At 45.4% G+C, this 16,592-nt stretch overlaps 1 protein-coding gene across 1 annotated transcript in view; it reads right to left on the bottom strand.

Moving 5' to 3' along the window:
• The window catches only part of LOC119399572 (O-acyltransferase like protein), a 40,662-nt gene extending 26,233 nt beyond the window's left edge, over positions 1-14,429 (bottom strand). The window contains exon 1 of the mRNA XM_049416945.1: positions 14,011-14,429. Within this exon, the coding sequence (XP_049272902.1) occupies positions 14,011-14,302 (292 nt within the window). The 5' untranslated portion in view covers positions 14,303-14,429. The remainder of the gene's footprint in view (positions 1-14,010) is intronic.
• Between the last annotated feature and the right edge of the window lie 2,163 nt (positions 14,430-16,592).

Genomic DNA, 16,592 nt, shown 5'->3' with positions numbered 1-16,592 from the left:
GAGCCCTTAAGTCATCTTCTTTCCTTCCTACTTAAATTTAGTTGTGCAGGTGGCTTCGAAAGCCGCGGAGTGGCTGTCCTACGTGCAAAACGAACTGATAACGAAGGATGCAAGCCAACAAGCACGCAAAGAAACAATAAATAAATAAATAAATAAATAAATAAATAAATAAATAAATAAATAAATAAATAAATAAATAAATTTTTCAGTCAGGGAAGTTAACCGAATAAACAGACCTTTATGGGCTTCGTGTAGGAAGAAGGAAATGCCTAAACATTCAAATATGCAGATAAATTCATTTACACATAAAAATACGAAAATACGAAAGAAAAATACTGCACCTTCGTTTTATTTTTGACGACCGATGTAAGTATCCGCACTGGGAACTGGGATGTAGTCCGCGCGCTATTGTTGTAGCGACCAGCAACGTATTTTGAGCTCAGTGACAGCAAAGAAGCTTGCACCTAGAATGTCGGAAATTCGCAGGAAGCTGGCTGAAATGCACTTCTTTTGAAGGCGATGGAGCCGCATGATAAGCGAGTCTGAAGTGCCACACGGACACATGCTACGTAGTGCATAGTACATTTGTAAGCGCTTTCTTCTCTAACATGTAGCTACAACAACTGAATAGTGAAACGTGCTGTTCGTATCGTGTGCATGCTTGGACTACCATTTGCGTTTTCCTTAACTTTGCACACGTTTTGGAACAGCCGCCGCCGAGTCAATGGCCTCTTGAATCTCAACCGGCTGCCGCGTATCATTTAGTGCATCTTTGCGAGTTAACATCGGCGACGAGACTAGAATAGCTGTGCGGACCTACAAGGGATAACACGACTCTCTTCTAACCACCGAGGCAAGCGATTTTCTTTTTCCCTGAAACGGCCCCAATAACGGGAAGTATCATGGCCTGTAAACGACAGAACGCTCTCGACACAAGTTAACGGTCGTTCGGCCTCCAGCTGCGTCGTGCGCACGCTATCATCGATGCCTTGAAAACACTGTGGCACTAGTGCGGAATCGCCTTTCTTTCGCGATCTATTAACCGTTAGACACATGACCCCAAGTCAGTTGCGAAACCCCTGAATTGTTTTGCCTCCTTGTTGCCCTCTTCTTACACCTGTAATGCGTCCATGCAGCGAGGTGCAGCCCACTTGTGGAGCGCGCGCCTTGTTGATGGGGCCTATACACTTCCGCCTTCGCGTTTCCTTCTTCTCAGCCACATTCGCGAAAGCGCGTTGCAACCTGCGTATTCGTCACACCTTCGCTGTATACTTAAAGCGAACCGTTCCTGAACCGTTCGCGTTGTACTTACAGAGCTGTTCGCGGCTGACCACGTTGTCGCAAGTTTTATTGCACGGATGAGCAGCAGGTTATGTTAAATTTCATGTTCTCTGCTGTGGCACCTTTGCATAAAGATGCTGCTGCGTGATAGAAATGCCCCTATTAAGCCGACCTTAAGATATTACGTTTTCAGTGCTAGGGATATGCATGCAAAATAGATAACAGTAAAGAAACAGAGCGAAAAAAACTTTGTACCACACGCTTTTCATGCCATCTATCCGTTGCAAAATTTATGTGACCTAGTTTCTAATGGAACGTGATTTCTTGTAACGATTGTTGAAAAAAAAAAGAACAAGACAGGGCACTGTGTCTCTCTGTGTTGGTTCGACTAGTTCTTGCTTATTTTGATCTAAATGGCTGCGCTTAAATTATCTCCAATATCAGTTGTCGACGGACGACTGCTACACGTTGACCTGCATATAATATGTTTGCGGTCTGTTGTTCATAATAAACGAATAAAAAGAGGCCATATACGACACGGAGAAGTAGCAGACTAGTGAAAAGGAAAACTTAAACGGTTCTTTGAAAACCATTTCTATTGTCTCGAGATCCAAGCATTGCACTGAAGAGGGCATACAAAGGCACAAAGAAAGTTGTGCCATTCTCCTGCTGACGGCTTGCGTAGCAAACGCGACGCTCGAAGTCAACGAGCGCGGCTTGAATCGCTTGCGTACTTTGTAGCCTTTGACCTAAGCTCTTCTGACCCGAAGGGGCATCCAGTCAGTTGCTCCGGATGTTTTTTCACGAATAAACCGAATCGACAGTCCCATTAGCGTTTCACGACACCCACTGGTTCCACACTGACGTTCCTGAAGTTTGTAACGAATAAGTTTCACTGGCGCTTGTCAAAATAACACCCACTGGTGGCCTTTGCTTAAATAATTCAATTTCTCTACCCTTGTTTCCTTAGCTTTTCTCGGCAAACCTCACGCCTCAGCTTTGTTTCTGTGTTTCCCAGCATCCAGCTGGTCTCTCAGCATGCGCTGGCCCCATTTAACATGATCGCATAAAGAGGGCTTTTATTTCATGCCCCGGCAGTTGGTTCATTTGTACACTTTTTTTATCGCCTTACAGCGCACATTTTATGAGCTTGGAAACAGGCAGTAAATGCATTAGTCAACTGCATCGGAATGGCAGAGAGTGCTGCCTGTGACCATTGCGGCAGCGAAGAAACCAATAATAATAATTGTTGTAGTTTTACGTGCGAAAGCCACGTTATGATTGTTATGGTAGCAAACCAGATATTTGTCTTTCGGTTAACCTCTCTGCCCTTCCGCAATACATTTATCTCTCTTTCTTTCCTAGGTCTACAGTTACCCGAGGAAAATGTTAACGCGTTGTTCTGGCATGCACACACCCGTAGGCCACCTTTGTCGCTGTAATATTGCCACTCATGCCAATCATACTGGGAATACGCATGAGCGGTGTAGTGCACAATCATGAAAACTTCATAGCAATACATTTGTGCCCTCTGCGGTGGGTGTTGTTAAGTGCAGTGAATTTGTTGGGGACTCTAGATAACACCATCAGTATATGGAAGCCCGCGAAACATTTTTATGGAAGTGCTTTACGCTCACCTAGACGTCTTCCTGTGGGCTTCAGAATAATATCTAACTATCTTGTGCATGGCCGGCTTCATTTGATCTTACCTTCAAATTTGGCTAACATTACTTTTCGCTCCACTGAACTTGTAGCTCGCGTGAAACGACCAAGGTAAGGAAGGCTTAGTTTCATCGCCATTGCTTCGAAGGAAGGATTTATTTTTGTTATGGCTGAGATATCTCTTCGTTTGGCAGTCCATGTGATTCACAAAACTGTACGCCATGGCACCGCAGCTCAAAACAATATGATTTTCATCTTACATCTTTGCTCAAGGTCCACAGCTCGCCTCCATACACTGCCATAACATAACGCGGGAAAGGCATGGCGTTTACCAGACGAATTTAGTGTTGAGGCTGACATCATTGTTTTTCATATTTTTCAAAGTCAACACTCCCCACCTCCCTTTCCTAATATAATTAGTCAGTGTCTCTTTGTGTAGTACTACCATCTGCGTCTATTTTAGATCCTAGAAAAACTTTGTTCTAAGGCATCCCTGACGTCGTTATTTATCTGAATGCTCCGTTCTTCACCTGTACAGATAACTTTATTCTTATTTATGTCTAGAAAAAAAAACAGCTTTCTTGCTTTCTTCTTTTACCCTCAAAATTAGGGATTGAAGTGGTTTACGTTTCCTGCTATTAATGTAGTGTCGTTTGTATAGTAAGCTGGTTACCTTTGTTCCTCCGATTATCGCTCCTATGTCCTTGTTTTCCAAATCACAGCGCTACCGAGTATGTATACCGTTTATAAGTTAAATAAGTGTGGAGAAAGTATACAGCCCTGGCTAACGCCTTTTTAATCTTAAACCAATCTGTGATACCAACATTTGTCTTAAAAAAGGCGCTTCTTATATGATGTTTAGTTTCTTTTAGTACAATTGCGAAGTGTTATAAATAGACATTTTCTTAAATACACTCACAGGTCATAACCTTTGAGTAAGCTCTGAAATGTACTCACAGGTCATGACCCGTCCGCCATTTTGTGGAATCCCACAAAATGGCGGATGGGTTATGAAAGAAAAAAAAATCACAGCATATCCACGGAGTGAATGATGATGAGTGGGCGAAGCTGCGGAGGTTCATCGGTAAACCGTGAATCTTCCGTGAATTCTGCCCAGTACATCATCACCGACGTGAGATCGGGCGCATTTATACTAAAGGTTCGATGAGTTATGACGACTTGAAGCTCACTTTAATTTTACATGTACGCTGTGAATTTTCATTGTTTAGAAAACCATTGCTTTAGAAAAATCTGGCGTCTTTCGTTAAGCAGCTGGCGTCTTTTCGTTTTGCTTTAGAAACATCTGGCGTTCTTTCGTTTTGCTTTTACAAAACATCTGGCGTCTTTCGCTGGTTTATTTCATCAATCAACGGCGTTTTGAACAAAATTTTTATTGTTTAATCACGCACAGGAGAAATCTCACCAGGCACTACCTTGGAGGTAAACAATGGCTGCTAATGGAAATGAGAGACAGAAGAAGTCGGCTTTTAGCTAACACTTACACTTCTACTTCTACTAACGTTTCCTACTGGAACATGCCAATGGCTGCTAATGGGGAATGAGAGACAGAAGAATTCGGCTTTTAGTTAACGCGCACGCTGCGAATTTTTTATTGTTCAACAACGCACAGGAAAAATCTCCCACCGGCACCACCTTGGAGGTCAAAGCGTAAGACTTGTTACGGACTACGACTACGACTACTACTACTACTACGACGACGACGACTACGAGGGACGAACGGGTGCCGCCTTAAGGAGCTTCGCCCCTAAAAACAGGCAACGACCCGTTTGTAGCTTATGCTTCGTGTTGTGCTTCGAGTTAGCCCTCACGCTGCCAACTGCTCGCATCCTTGTTAGCTCAATTGGTAAAGCCCCAGAAAGGCGTTGGTCCCGAGTTCGATCCCCGGGCCGGGACGAATTCTTCCTCAACTAAGAAGCTTTCTTTCTGAGAAATCCGCGTGGATTTCCTTGTAGCTTTGCGCTACAAACGGGTGGTTGTCAATGTTTCCTTTCTCATTTGTTGGTTGTATAGGATATTCCTTTAATTTTTGTTGGTTGTACACGAGCCCACACGCGCAACTGCTGAAGTTAATGAATTTAATATTTGCGTCTAACGTGCTGTATAACATACCTTCAGCCATTGTTACGTCTTAATACGCTAGTGACTGCACAAAGAATGCCACCGAGCATTCGCCTGCGAGTACGCCACAAGATCCGATATTGGTTTCTCGCTCCCAAGCAGACGACAATCCTATAGATAAACTGCCACCTTTTGACGATCAGCATCAAACATTCACTCCCAGTATGCTTCCGCTTCTGGCTTTTTTTTTTTTAACACTAAAGAAAATTCCTTCGAAAGACCCCGTAGTAAGACGTCTTTGTATACATTCGGTCATTTCCGAAGCACGCATGAACCCGCGATGTCTTATTTATACATGTGCTGTAGCTCTAGCTTTGTACATGTTGAAGGGCGACGCTTGTTACGTAGAGATACAACTTTCCCGGTGAAGTGAGCATGAGCGCTGCCCTTAGCTGTGCCTGTGAGCGCATGACACGAATACTCGACTTCATTCTCGTCGTTAGCCCCGTTTGCAACAGCGCTCACGACCGACACGCCTTCAACGAGCATTTCTTCACAGCTGCGCAGTCTTTCTCGGTTCTTTCTTCTATCTTTTTTTTTTCTTTATACACTACGCTTTCTACTACCCGGAGGTTGCCGAACTCACACAAAAGCAATAAGTCTGCGCAGCGACACTACCAAGACGCTACGTCTTTTATCGGGTATTTCTCGGGAACGAAAAAAATAAATAAAATAAAAATACGCAACCGAACTGCCCTTTATGTCAACTACAGCGATTGCTAATCCGACGACAACGTATTGTTATTGAATAATGACGATTATTCCCCGTTATATGTTAATAAATTTAGGCGAGCTTACAAGTGTTCCTTGTTTTGTTCGGGTTTTACGTGCCGAAACCACGATTTGCTTACTAGGGACGCCGTAGTGGAGGGCTTCAAAAATTTTGACCATCTGGTGTTCTTTAACGTGCACCTAAGTCTAAGTACACAGACCTCTAGCATTTCGCCTCCATCGAAATGCGGCCATCGCGGTCGGGATTAGATCCCGCGACCTTCGGGTCAGCAGTCGAGCACCATGACCACTAGACCACCGTGGCGGGTGAATTGTTCCTCGCTTACAGGCTACACACTCGAGCCAACTGACATTTCCACCGTATCCCAATAAGTTTAATTATAGGGCCTCCTCGTTAACTCTATTTCGTCAGTAAGAAAATACGTCGCTCGTAAGGAATTTGACCTACACACAGACGAGGTCCTCTGGCGGTGTTTTAATCGACGGCAACTGCCGGTTCTGACATTTCAGAAATTGTAGAAACGATGGAGAACTATATATCCCTAAGTAGGTCGGAGCCTGCAAAAGAAGCCGCTTCGTGAATTGGGTGACATGCTAAAACGCTCGGCCACTGAGAATGAGGCTCTTATTAAATTGCAGGTGTTAAAATTTATTCTGGAGTCTCTCGCTACGGCGCGCTTCGCAATCAGATTGTATTTTCTGATCAGCTGCAATGAATCGTGGCGCTACAACACTCCTTGGCCCTTGGCATCCATAGCCCTTGGCATGCTGACATGCTGCGTGATTTGGTAGCTCTAAGTTACGTCATATACGCCTGCGGAAATTGGTTTTATTGACCAAATTCATTATAAGCGAAAGCAAAGACCAACATAACCCTAACATTCGTTCAGATTAATCGAAAGGCAACGTAAAAAAAAAAAGTGCCTAAAAGTACTAAGCAGATGCGTCCACGCGTCTGCTTAACACTTTTAACAACTCTGTTCAGCTATAAGAACCGTTTATAAGTTCTCTATACAGCTCTTCATAAGCACCATACCTCAGCTGTCTCTGAACACTAACCTTGTTTATGCATATACTATATGAGAATCAGCGATCAATATTGCACAACTATCCTAACTGCCAGACATGCCGTTGGGACGCTTTACCCAGACGAAGTCTGCGATGTAATGATGGCACACACACACACACACACACACACACACACACACACACACACACACACACACACACACACACACACACACACACACACACACACACGTGTGTGTGTGTGTGTGTGTGTGTGTGTGTGTGTGTGTGTGTGTGTGTGTGTGTGTGTGTGTGTGTGTGTGTGTGTGTGTGTGTGTGTGTGTGTGTGTGTGTGTGTGTGTGTGTGTGTGTGTGTGTGTGTGTGTGTGTGTGTGTGTGTGTGTGTGTGTGTGTGTGTGTGTGTGTGTGTGTGTGTGTGTGTGTGTGTGTGTGTGTGTGTGTGTGTGGCTGTTTGAATCACCGGTTGGTTGCATAAGATGTAAAGCCCACCGTTTGACTATAACACAGCTTCACTTCACAGATTCTAACGCATGCGTTTAATTGACTTTTTTACTATGACATTTTCATATGAGAAGCCAAGCGAAGAAATTTCCTCGCGGAACTTCTTTTGGGAAGCATTAAACAAACTGTGCGCATAGGCAGGAATGCGTGTACGTGTACAAACCCGCGCCTTCGTGCTCACTGAATATTCGCTTATGTTGGTGTCTTATAGGTGTCTGCTTGCGTATGCACGTGGTTCCGTGCGTGAGCGCGTGGTCGCGTGCTTTGGCTACATATATGTCGTGATTGCTGCGGGTGCGCATCCTTGAAGGAAAAGGAAGCAGGAAGCACGGACAGATTGAGAACGCCTCTCGAGGCGGATATACAGGACGAGCGCTAGCAGACAGCTGCCCTTTGGCTGCAGTGAGTCGTACTTGCGGAGCTCACTCAGTTCGTGGACAGAACATCTGGGCAGACATTCGCATGCCGCGTGAACACGCGTCAACGCCGTAAAAATTCTCAGCCACCACTCAGTGTCAGTGATTTTGAAACTACCATGTAGTGTAGAGCAAGGGCCTCTCCATTCCTGGAGTGACCCGAGAACTCGTAACAAATGTGCATACATGGCTAAACTAAACGTAATATATCGGGACGGACCGTGAAGATCCTCTATCCCGGTTTTTCACTTCCTCCCTGCTACTATCCTCGTGGCGCCTGCGTGTATGCATAGTGGTGTGGTTGTGGCTTTTCTTTTCAAAGTTGAGTCCGATGAGTCGTACAAGCCGTTGCTTCAAATTACGTAGACTCGTTTTACAAATACGGAGGGTGTGATTCAGGTCAAGTGGTGCACGCGATTTGCACTCGGTTTGTGAATGTGCCCTCTTTTTGCAAAACGTTATATCAAATAACTTGAAGGAAATCGTTCTAACATTACGAATAATGGGCCGTAAAAACCGAGTGCGCTCGATCTTTCTGTGTGTTTCTTCTTGCGTGGCGCGCAAGAAGACTTGCGCGTTTAACAGTTAGTGATTAGAATGAACCCAACAAGATAATCAACTGAAAAAAACTGATTCAATGAGGAAGAAGCCTTCAGCTTTGCTGGCTCCTTGCAATGACCGCGCACCGGCATTGGCACTCCTTTCAACACGCTATATCTTCGCACAAAACACCCGCCACGGTGGTCGAGTGGTTATGGTGCGCAACTGATGACCCAAATGTAGCGGGAGCGAATCCCGGCCGTGGCGGCCACATTTTCGATGGAGGCGAAAATGCTTGAGGCCCGTGTACTTAGATTTAGGTGCACGTTGAAGAACCCCAGGTGGCTGAAATTCCCGGAGCCCTCCACTACGGCGTTCCTCATAATCATATCGTGGTTTTGGGACGTTAAACCCTAACAATTATTATATCTTCACACAAAACAGGACCCATAGTGAGAACTTTGACACGTAGGTAATACGCATGCGTGCAAGGAATTCGTACTATCAGCGAGGCAAAATGCTGAAGTAGCACAAGCAAGTGTGCTGAAGATGATGTGACGTGTTTTATGCAAACATTATTTGAAACAAAAAAAGTATTTGGACCCTCACAGCTCGTTGGGAGATTGCCCTGCAAGGTTTTCTTTTCAATTATGCTTTCTCTTAGAAGAAATTCGATACCATTGACGCATTCTACGGCTGCTACACTTAAAAAGTATGCACACGAGCTTAGGCAGCAGATATGGAGTGCTCTCGGGCCGTTGATCCAGGAAAATACTGACGAACCATTCGCTGTTTCACGCAAGTTAACACACCGAAAACGGATGCCTTCGTGATGCGTAACGAGTCAGTGGAAAGCTAGCAATGATTCTTAGGTCCTGGAACGAAACTGGAAGTGACTATTGCAGATAATGAAACAAGCTGAACCTACACCGGTAGTTTTCACCAGCTGTAGCAGTAAAAACAAAATAAAGGCAAATGGACGTGATGTTAAAGCGAGCGACAGGAATAACGCAGAGTTCGGTGTTTGGAGTACGAAGAAGAGAAAAAAGTGCGAGTCAATGAACCGAGTGCCAGATGCCCGAGCGGCTGTCTCGGACATTCCAGTCGCACACAGTCCATCGTTGTTTGTCTTTCACAAGCTGCTTCTCATTTGTTGCGTCGCGGCAACTAAATTTATCGTAAACGAATAGCGTTCACTGCCAGGAGAGGCAAATGGGCGAAGCGCGAGAGATTGTCTCTAGCACGGAGGGCATTACAGCCGAGCAGCAGACCGTGTCGCACTTAACCCAGTTTTAGGGCACGGCAGATGTACGAAAACGGCAGCCAGTGCAGATGGGCTTATTCAAGAGGTATTGCGCGACTTGGCGCCTGAGTGGCTGTGACTGCGTTTCGACATTCCAAGGAGAATGGCATTGTCTTTTTCGACGTTCAAGGACAGGCGAAATGAATGAAAATAAAGAGAACGCACTGGCGAAAACTAACGAAAGATTCAAATGACTTGGCGAAAAATCAAGCCTTGAACGCCAATGAAATTAGTTTGAAAAAAAGGATAATTTCTTTCAGAAAATGGCTCGGGTATTATATATAATAGCGAGCACCGTGTAACTATGTTGGAATATATTACCGTCCCACACCTCCGGGTGAGTGCTGGATTGAGGCTGCCATCGTATCACACGTATTATCATGCTGACACATGTATGCATAGGAAAGAAAATGCCTGTAACGCACGTACAGAAAAGCGTTAGTGTCAAGAAATCGCGTATGCGTAAAAAAAAATTACGAGGACAATTTATACGCGATAATATCGCTGCAAATACCGCCGTGACAAGTGAAAATCCAACAAACAAACAAGTGCGAGATACTTTTCCAGAATAAAGAATAGCCTGTTCGTCTTATGGGCGAGCGCCGACCTTTAGCTGGCCGCTACGGGAAACGGGACCGTAATGGAGACGCCCCATGCATAACGAGGCGGCCTCGGCTCCCGACGTCGCCCTGTGATTACGGGGTCGCCGCAAGAGCTTCGAGCAACGCGGAGAAGGCACGCACAGGCGGACACGCCTTGGGACTTCTTCTTGCTGTTTATTCCTTAAAAGCTACGGGTGTCCTAGATCTTGCTCGCCATGCTTGCCAAGAAAATGTCTTTCGAGCAGTATGAACAAACACAAACACACAACACGCGCACGCACGCACGAACACACACGCGGCACGCACGGTTTGGACTGTCCTGCTGAGGTTCTCCCTACATTATCTTTACGGGCTCACGCGACCGACGAGGTAGGTATACAAACAAACTATCCTGCACCTTCTGTGCCTGTGTTGGGAACGCATCGAGTAGGACAGCGCGCGGCGAGTGCGTAAACGGTGATATATGCTTCGACGTGTGCCATCTACATTCCGTGGCGATACCTCCGTGGGAGACCAGACTGTCTGCCAAGAGAGGCGGTGCCATCAAACGGTACACAGTGCGGCATCTCTCGTCCCTAGCCGTGTTTTAGAGGGCTGCAAAACGTCCCGGCAACGTTGACGGTTGTGTTTTGTACAAACCTTACTTGTGAGAAACACGGAATCGCTCCATCCACCATTCTCAGGATCACGAATATACACTACACAGCGTTATTTGTATGCAGGCGTTGCACACATTTTCATTAATTGTGTTGGAGATAATTAACGTACTGTTGGATGCACTATTCCTGTATTTGGATCAGTCCGTTAAAGTACGCTATCCTGGCAGCATTTCATTATGTAGAAGCTAAGTACTTAACGTTTACGATATTTGGGTTTATCCGTTCCTTAAGTGAATAAATCTAAAACAGCTTAAGATATCCGAGTCATAGAATTGTACTAGCACAGAAAAACATGCAATTAGGAAATGATTGTTGTTATTCTAAACAGTTACTTTTGCAGATTATGTCCTCAAAATTGGAATGTTAGAATATTGAGTGTTATCAGAACTCATCATTCTTACAAAATTTGTAGTGACAAGATAATCCCAGGAAGGGTAACATGGTCTAAAAAAAGCGTTAAAAGAGAAAGGCGAGGACCAATCTTTGTATTGCCGATCTTTTCCCTACCGGCTTAACAGACTTGCGGGCGGCTTGCACGTAGGTTACCGCCAGTTCTGAACTTGTTTTGCTATAGGGCTCTCAAACAGTGACTAGCCCAGACACGCACGTTAGGTTGCCACCAAGCCACAAAAGTATTGTTGGTTGCCGGCTATAAAGACAAAAGGAAGAGTAAAATAAATATAGAACATGTGAACAAGGAAAGCATAGGCGGCTTTATTGAAGTGTATTAATTAAGAGACAAACGGAAATGAAATTGCATGAAAAAACAGCTTGCCAAGTTGTTTTTTCCAACAATGAATGGATCGAGGGGCCCGTTTCTGTTCAACAGAAAACAGGCCCCTCGGTTCATTCACCTTCTTTCGCTCAACGGAACGATAGATAGGTCAGCTAGAGGACATATCCGGTTGGCTCCTGCGTGTTGGGACGAGGAAAAGGGGTTCGAAAGATGCGCGATAAAAAAAGAAATAAAAAAAGTAAAGAATATCGGCTCCGGTTTTTCTGTTAACCTAGATATTATCCCGATTGGTATCAGCGCGAGCTGTTTTTGCTTGCACCATCAGTCACGCTGGACCGGCGATCAGCGAACGAAAAGGTCACCGCGATGATCGAAGCCACAGTGTCTCTATCGGAGTGCTACTTGAGACTAAATGTAGGGTCATTTCTTTCTAGGAATGTTTAAGGCCGAGCGCAGGACAAGCGAAGAGCTGTCGCTTTCGGACGCTCGTGACAGTAAGGAAGTCAGAATCGTTGAAAACCATTTCAGCATAAAGAAATCTATTTGAGGTTCCTAGTATCGATTTGCAAAACAGTGGCGTAAATATAGACCTGCAGTCAGCATTTAAGGAATTCATTAAAAGACGAGCAAGCCCACCAGCTCGGAAATACCGCATACCTTGTGCAAGGCTACCTACACTGCTGTTGAAGTACTGCAGTAGTTTTGCAGGAGGGATTTTTTTTTTGCGTCACTGCAGCTACGTAGATCAGTGTTTTTATGTTGCCTAATGGCTTAATTCCTTCCTAGTTTCTATTCTCTTTCTACGATTGCTAGTTATACGCTCATTATACACCCACTGGGCGCCCATGCTATACATTGTACTAGTAAAGAATGTATGCGTTTTCATGGCAAAAACGAAAAAAAAAAGCAAAAGGTGGGAGCCAGAGATTAAGCCAGCAAGGAAAGCACAAAAGCTTGTCAGGACAAACTTAAATTTTTTCAAGAAGGAGCGCGATATAGAGACGTGCGCGTCAATTATAAAGCCCGAATAGCTGTACCAAATGCCCATTAAATGCAGTTGAGGAAACTGCTTTGCCACCGCTTTCTTTCTTTCTTTCTTTCTTTCTTTCTTTCTTTCTTTCTTTCTTTCTTTCTTTCTTTCTTTCTTTCTTTCTTTCTTTCTTTCTTTCTTTCTTTCTTTCTTTCTTTCTTTCTTTCTTTCTTTCTTTCTTTCTTTCTTTCTTTTTCCAACCGGGAGAACATTTAGTCCGACATTATACGGCGGAGTACTTATGTGCACTTTTTAGCGCAAAAAACAAAATGACCAATGTGAAAGCAGAGCGGTGCTATGGAGAAACCTACAGCGGCGAGATAACCTGAATACCGTTTTTAGTGAGCGCACGCTCAAGTGATCTTTACTAAATATCTCTTCTAGAGAACGCTAAGTGCACTTGCGCGATTATAAATGAGAATTGTTTTGTCTTGCCAACTTTTCTATCCGATGCATGGTATTTAACGGAACTGCTGGTAAATAATTCCGGTACTTAGCAATACTTTTGCAAAAATACTTTTCCCACCAGCCCTTGAATACCGGCGATATTTACGAGCCTGCTATACTCTTGCTCATCGCTCTGTTCACTTCCATAAACGGAATGGCAGATAGTCCCTGGAATTTCAATACCATTACAGTAGCCTTACTACATGGGCATAAATATGAGTCACTAAGGTAGCTATCTAGGAGTTTAGGAGTTTGACACCATGTTTTAAAACTCCACCCCCCCCCCCCCCCATTCCTCTAATACCGGTATTTCGTATTCCAGAGAAGAAGGACCTGATAGTCTCGTCAGTATAGCGCGCTATAGTGAGTCATAAAAAGTATTGTTGCTTGCGTCAAGTATCCGAAAGCGTTCACACTTCCTTAGGCGTATATGCCTGAAAGACATGGCACGGCATTGAGGGGAGTATACTCGTCGGAACTTGTGAGGTAACCGGTAGGCGCACTATAAGAACAAATATTGACTGATTAACGTCCCAGTTGGAGATGCGTTGGGTAAGAGCGATCGGCACATGCGTTTCAGCAAACATCAATGCCTTCATGTGGATGACCAGTGAAAGCACTGATTGTAACTGACACACGCGCGCGTTCGCAATTCTTCAATGATACCTCAAGGTCTACAATATGGCCAAAACGCGAGTGCAGTCATTATGCCTCGTCAGTCTTTGTTATTTTACGAGGCAACAGCGATACATGGAGGCGACGTCAATAAAGCCTCTAGAGTTTTTTCAGATGTAATTAATTATAACGACATTTTTCATGCAGCAGGAACTAAACTCGCTAGGTAAAGATGCGCAAGTACTGCAGCGGTGAGTTCCTTCTCAACAGCTGCGTACTAGGCGTCAAAATCCCGTGTACACAACGGAAGCTACTCACGCCTCACGGCCCATCCCTTGAGGTCCCGGAAGGCCTTGAAGGTCTTGAGCAGCGCCGTCATGCAGTCAACCGAGACGTCGAGCTCCGACGAGCCTTCCACGACGTAGGGGAAGATCTCGTTGGCGACAGCGTCGATGTTGACCTTGGACTTGTTAACTTGATCTTCCCACGAGGTGTTGGTCATGACGTCCTGGAGACCCTGAAATGGGCCTTGGGCATGACCACCATGACAGACGGCGATGCACAGGAAGAAGAGGACAAAGACCGCGCAGACGATGGCGCGCCGCTCCATGGCACCTCAGAGGGTCCACCTGCTCGAAGAACTCCACTAAGCGCTGCAGAGCTGGAGAGGGCGATCTCGAAGCGCTCCGCGGTCGTCCGGAGGTGCCTCTGGCGGGGCGCAGAGGAGCCGCTGCATCTGGGCTACGTGGCCCCAATTATTGACCTGGTTCGCCGCGCGCACTCCGCGCGCAGGTACTTTCTCTGTGAGGCCTACCGCCGCCGCGCTCTCTCGCCCCGCTACCCCAACCGCCGCGCTGGCTCGAAAAGTGTTCCTTTTCCTCCTCCGAACAAGATGCGAGAAGGTTCCTCCTTTTTCATGGCCCAAAGTTTTCTTTTTCTCTCTCCCGTAACTTTTGTTCATCGGCCTGTTGCTGGTCTCTGGCACTGCGTCTCGGTGTCTGCTCGCTCTCTGGTTTTGTATTCTGCTTCGTTTCTTTCCGACGGCTTTTTTTTTTTACTGCGCGAAGCTGGCCACGGAGCAGAGAGTCTGCGGCTCGGAGTTGATCTTCATCTAATGGTGTTTTAGATGAAGGCTCTTATACAGCTCGCGATGCGACTTTCCTCCCTGTGGTCAGACTGGCGCAAGTCGCAGGATGCCGGGAGTGTGCGCGTGCGCGTGTGTGCTGGCCGGTTGCCGTCGTTTTTGGAATACGGGGCCGCCGTCGTCTGGTACGAGCGTGACTGTATGTTTCGTCGGCCTCCCTTTCCTGTACTTCGTCCGTTGCAGCGCGTCATAGCGTGGAAGCTGTGACTACGATGGCTGCGACCCCGCATAGGTGTTGAACGGCCGGTTCTCCTTCCGTTCCTTGACTACACAAAAAGGAAATAAAGGAAGAATTTCTGCACACTGAAGGTTTCAAAGTGCTCCCGCCGTGTCGCTTAAAACGTTTCCCGGCGCCTCTAAGAGCGGGGAGGAAGAATCGCTGGCGCTTGTTATGGTAACAATGACGATTCCGCTTGAGCATGCCTGGTATTGAACAATGTTGAAGCCCCTACTTCTTTGTCCCCAGTTACATTTACATACCTTTCCTTTCTTTAACGGCGGGGTGAGATCATACGAATCCCAAAAACTTTGATGAAATATCGCTATTTGGTTCAGAAGCGTAAGCATTACTATTTCCTCAAGGGCAGCCGAGCTACCTGACGTTGGAACAGTCAGGTGTTCACATACGCGGTGGCGCTTTCCGCAAACGATTCGACATAATCCTAAACTTTGTATAAGTTTTAAGGAGCAGGCGTCCCAGCAAGCACACATGACAATATTACTTTAGGAATCAACGTGATAATCACGAGGGCCTCCTGCAAAACTAACGTTGCTTGAACATTTATCGACTTCCACACTGCGATATAAACGGAGTGCCGGCAACTCCTTTGTGCGTGTCTAAATGTTTCTCATAGTTTTCTCCCTTTTTCACATATTTTAACACTTGAACACTTCAAGGTGAATTACATTTGTTTTGTTTGCATCCAACCTCAGAGAACGTTCTTCATAGGATAGTACGATAATCCTCAAGAATGGAGTTATATATTTGAAAAAGCAGTTACTCTTGCAATATGACACCTTTTAGCGACCCCTTTGTTCTAGCGCGAGATCTGGCGTGCTCTAAAATCGGCTTAAACATTGCCCAAAGATGCCCTTTCTAAGACGTCTGCGATGTCTAAATCCAGCCTATGAGATTATATTGTTTGAAGAATAATAAAAAAGCTCCAAGTGTCCACAAATAATACGTGGAGTTACCAACGAAGTCTGCGCCGTGTTATCATGGTTGAAGAACACGCTGTACTTTCAGCTATGGCATTAAGGGTCGCGCTTTCAAATTCACGAAACCATCCCTGAATCTGTCATTCTGTCAGCCTGCTCATTTCAATATTTTCCTGGCATTTTTCTCTATAAATCACGAGAAGTAAGAAACAGGCACCTCTACCATTCACATTTGCTTATCCAACCCGCAACGTCACGGTTTACAAAGTCGCTTGTCACTCTTGCCCGACTGGGCCAAGAGCTCATTGAAAGGACGGCTCACAGGATGTCGAACGTGAAGGAAACAAAGCGTCCTGCGTGAAGAATTAGTGACAACAACAAAAACAATACTGTATTATTACTATACTTCCGTTAATGAGAACAATTAATGGCCCCTACTCTTTTCCTGGCCTGTCCGTTGGGCTCATTTGGTTGTGTCTAACCAAGAAACAAGCCCCTCGAAAAACCCCCCTTCTTTCGTTCAACAGCAACAAGAGTAGTAGTAGAAGCAGTAGTAGTAGTAGTAGTAGTAGTAGTAGTAGTAGTAGTAGTAGTAGTA

The sequence above is a fragment of the Rhipicephalus sanguineus genome, chromosome 1 (assembly GCF_013339695.2).
Source record: "Rhipicephalus sanguineus isolate Rsan-2018 chromosome 1, BIME_Rsan_1.4, whole genome shotgun sequence".
Taxonomy (NCBI): Eukaryota; Metazoa; Arthropoda; class Arachnida; order Ixodida; family Ixodidae; genus Rhipicephalus; species Rhipicephalus sanguineus.
Note: the sequence above shows the minus strand (reverse complement) of the source record. Positions and strands in the feature narration are given on the sequence as shown.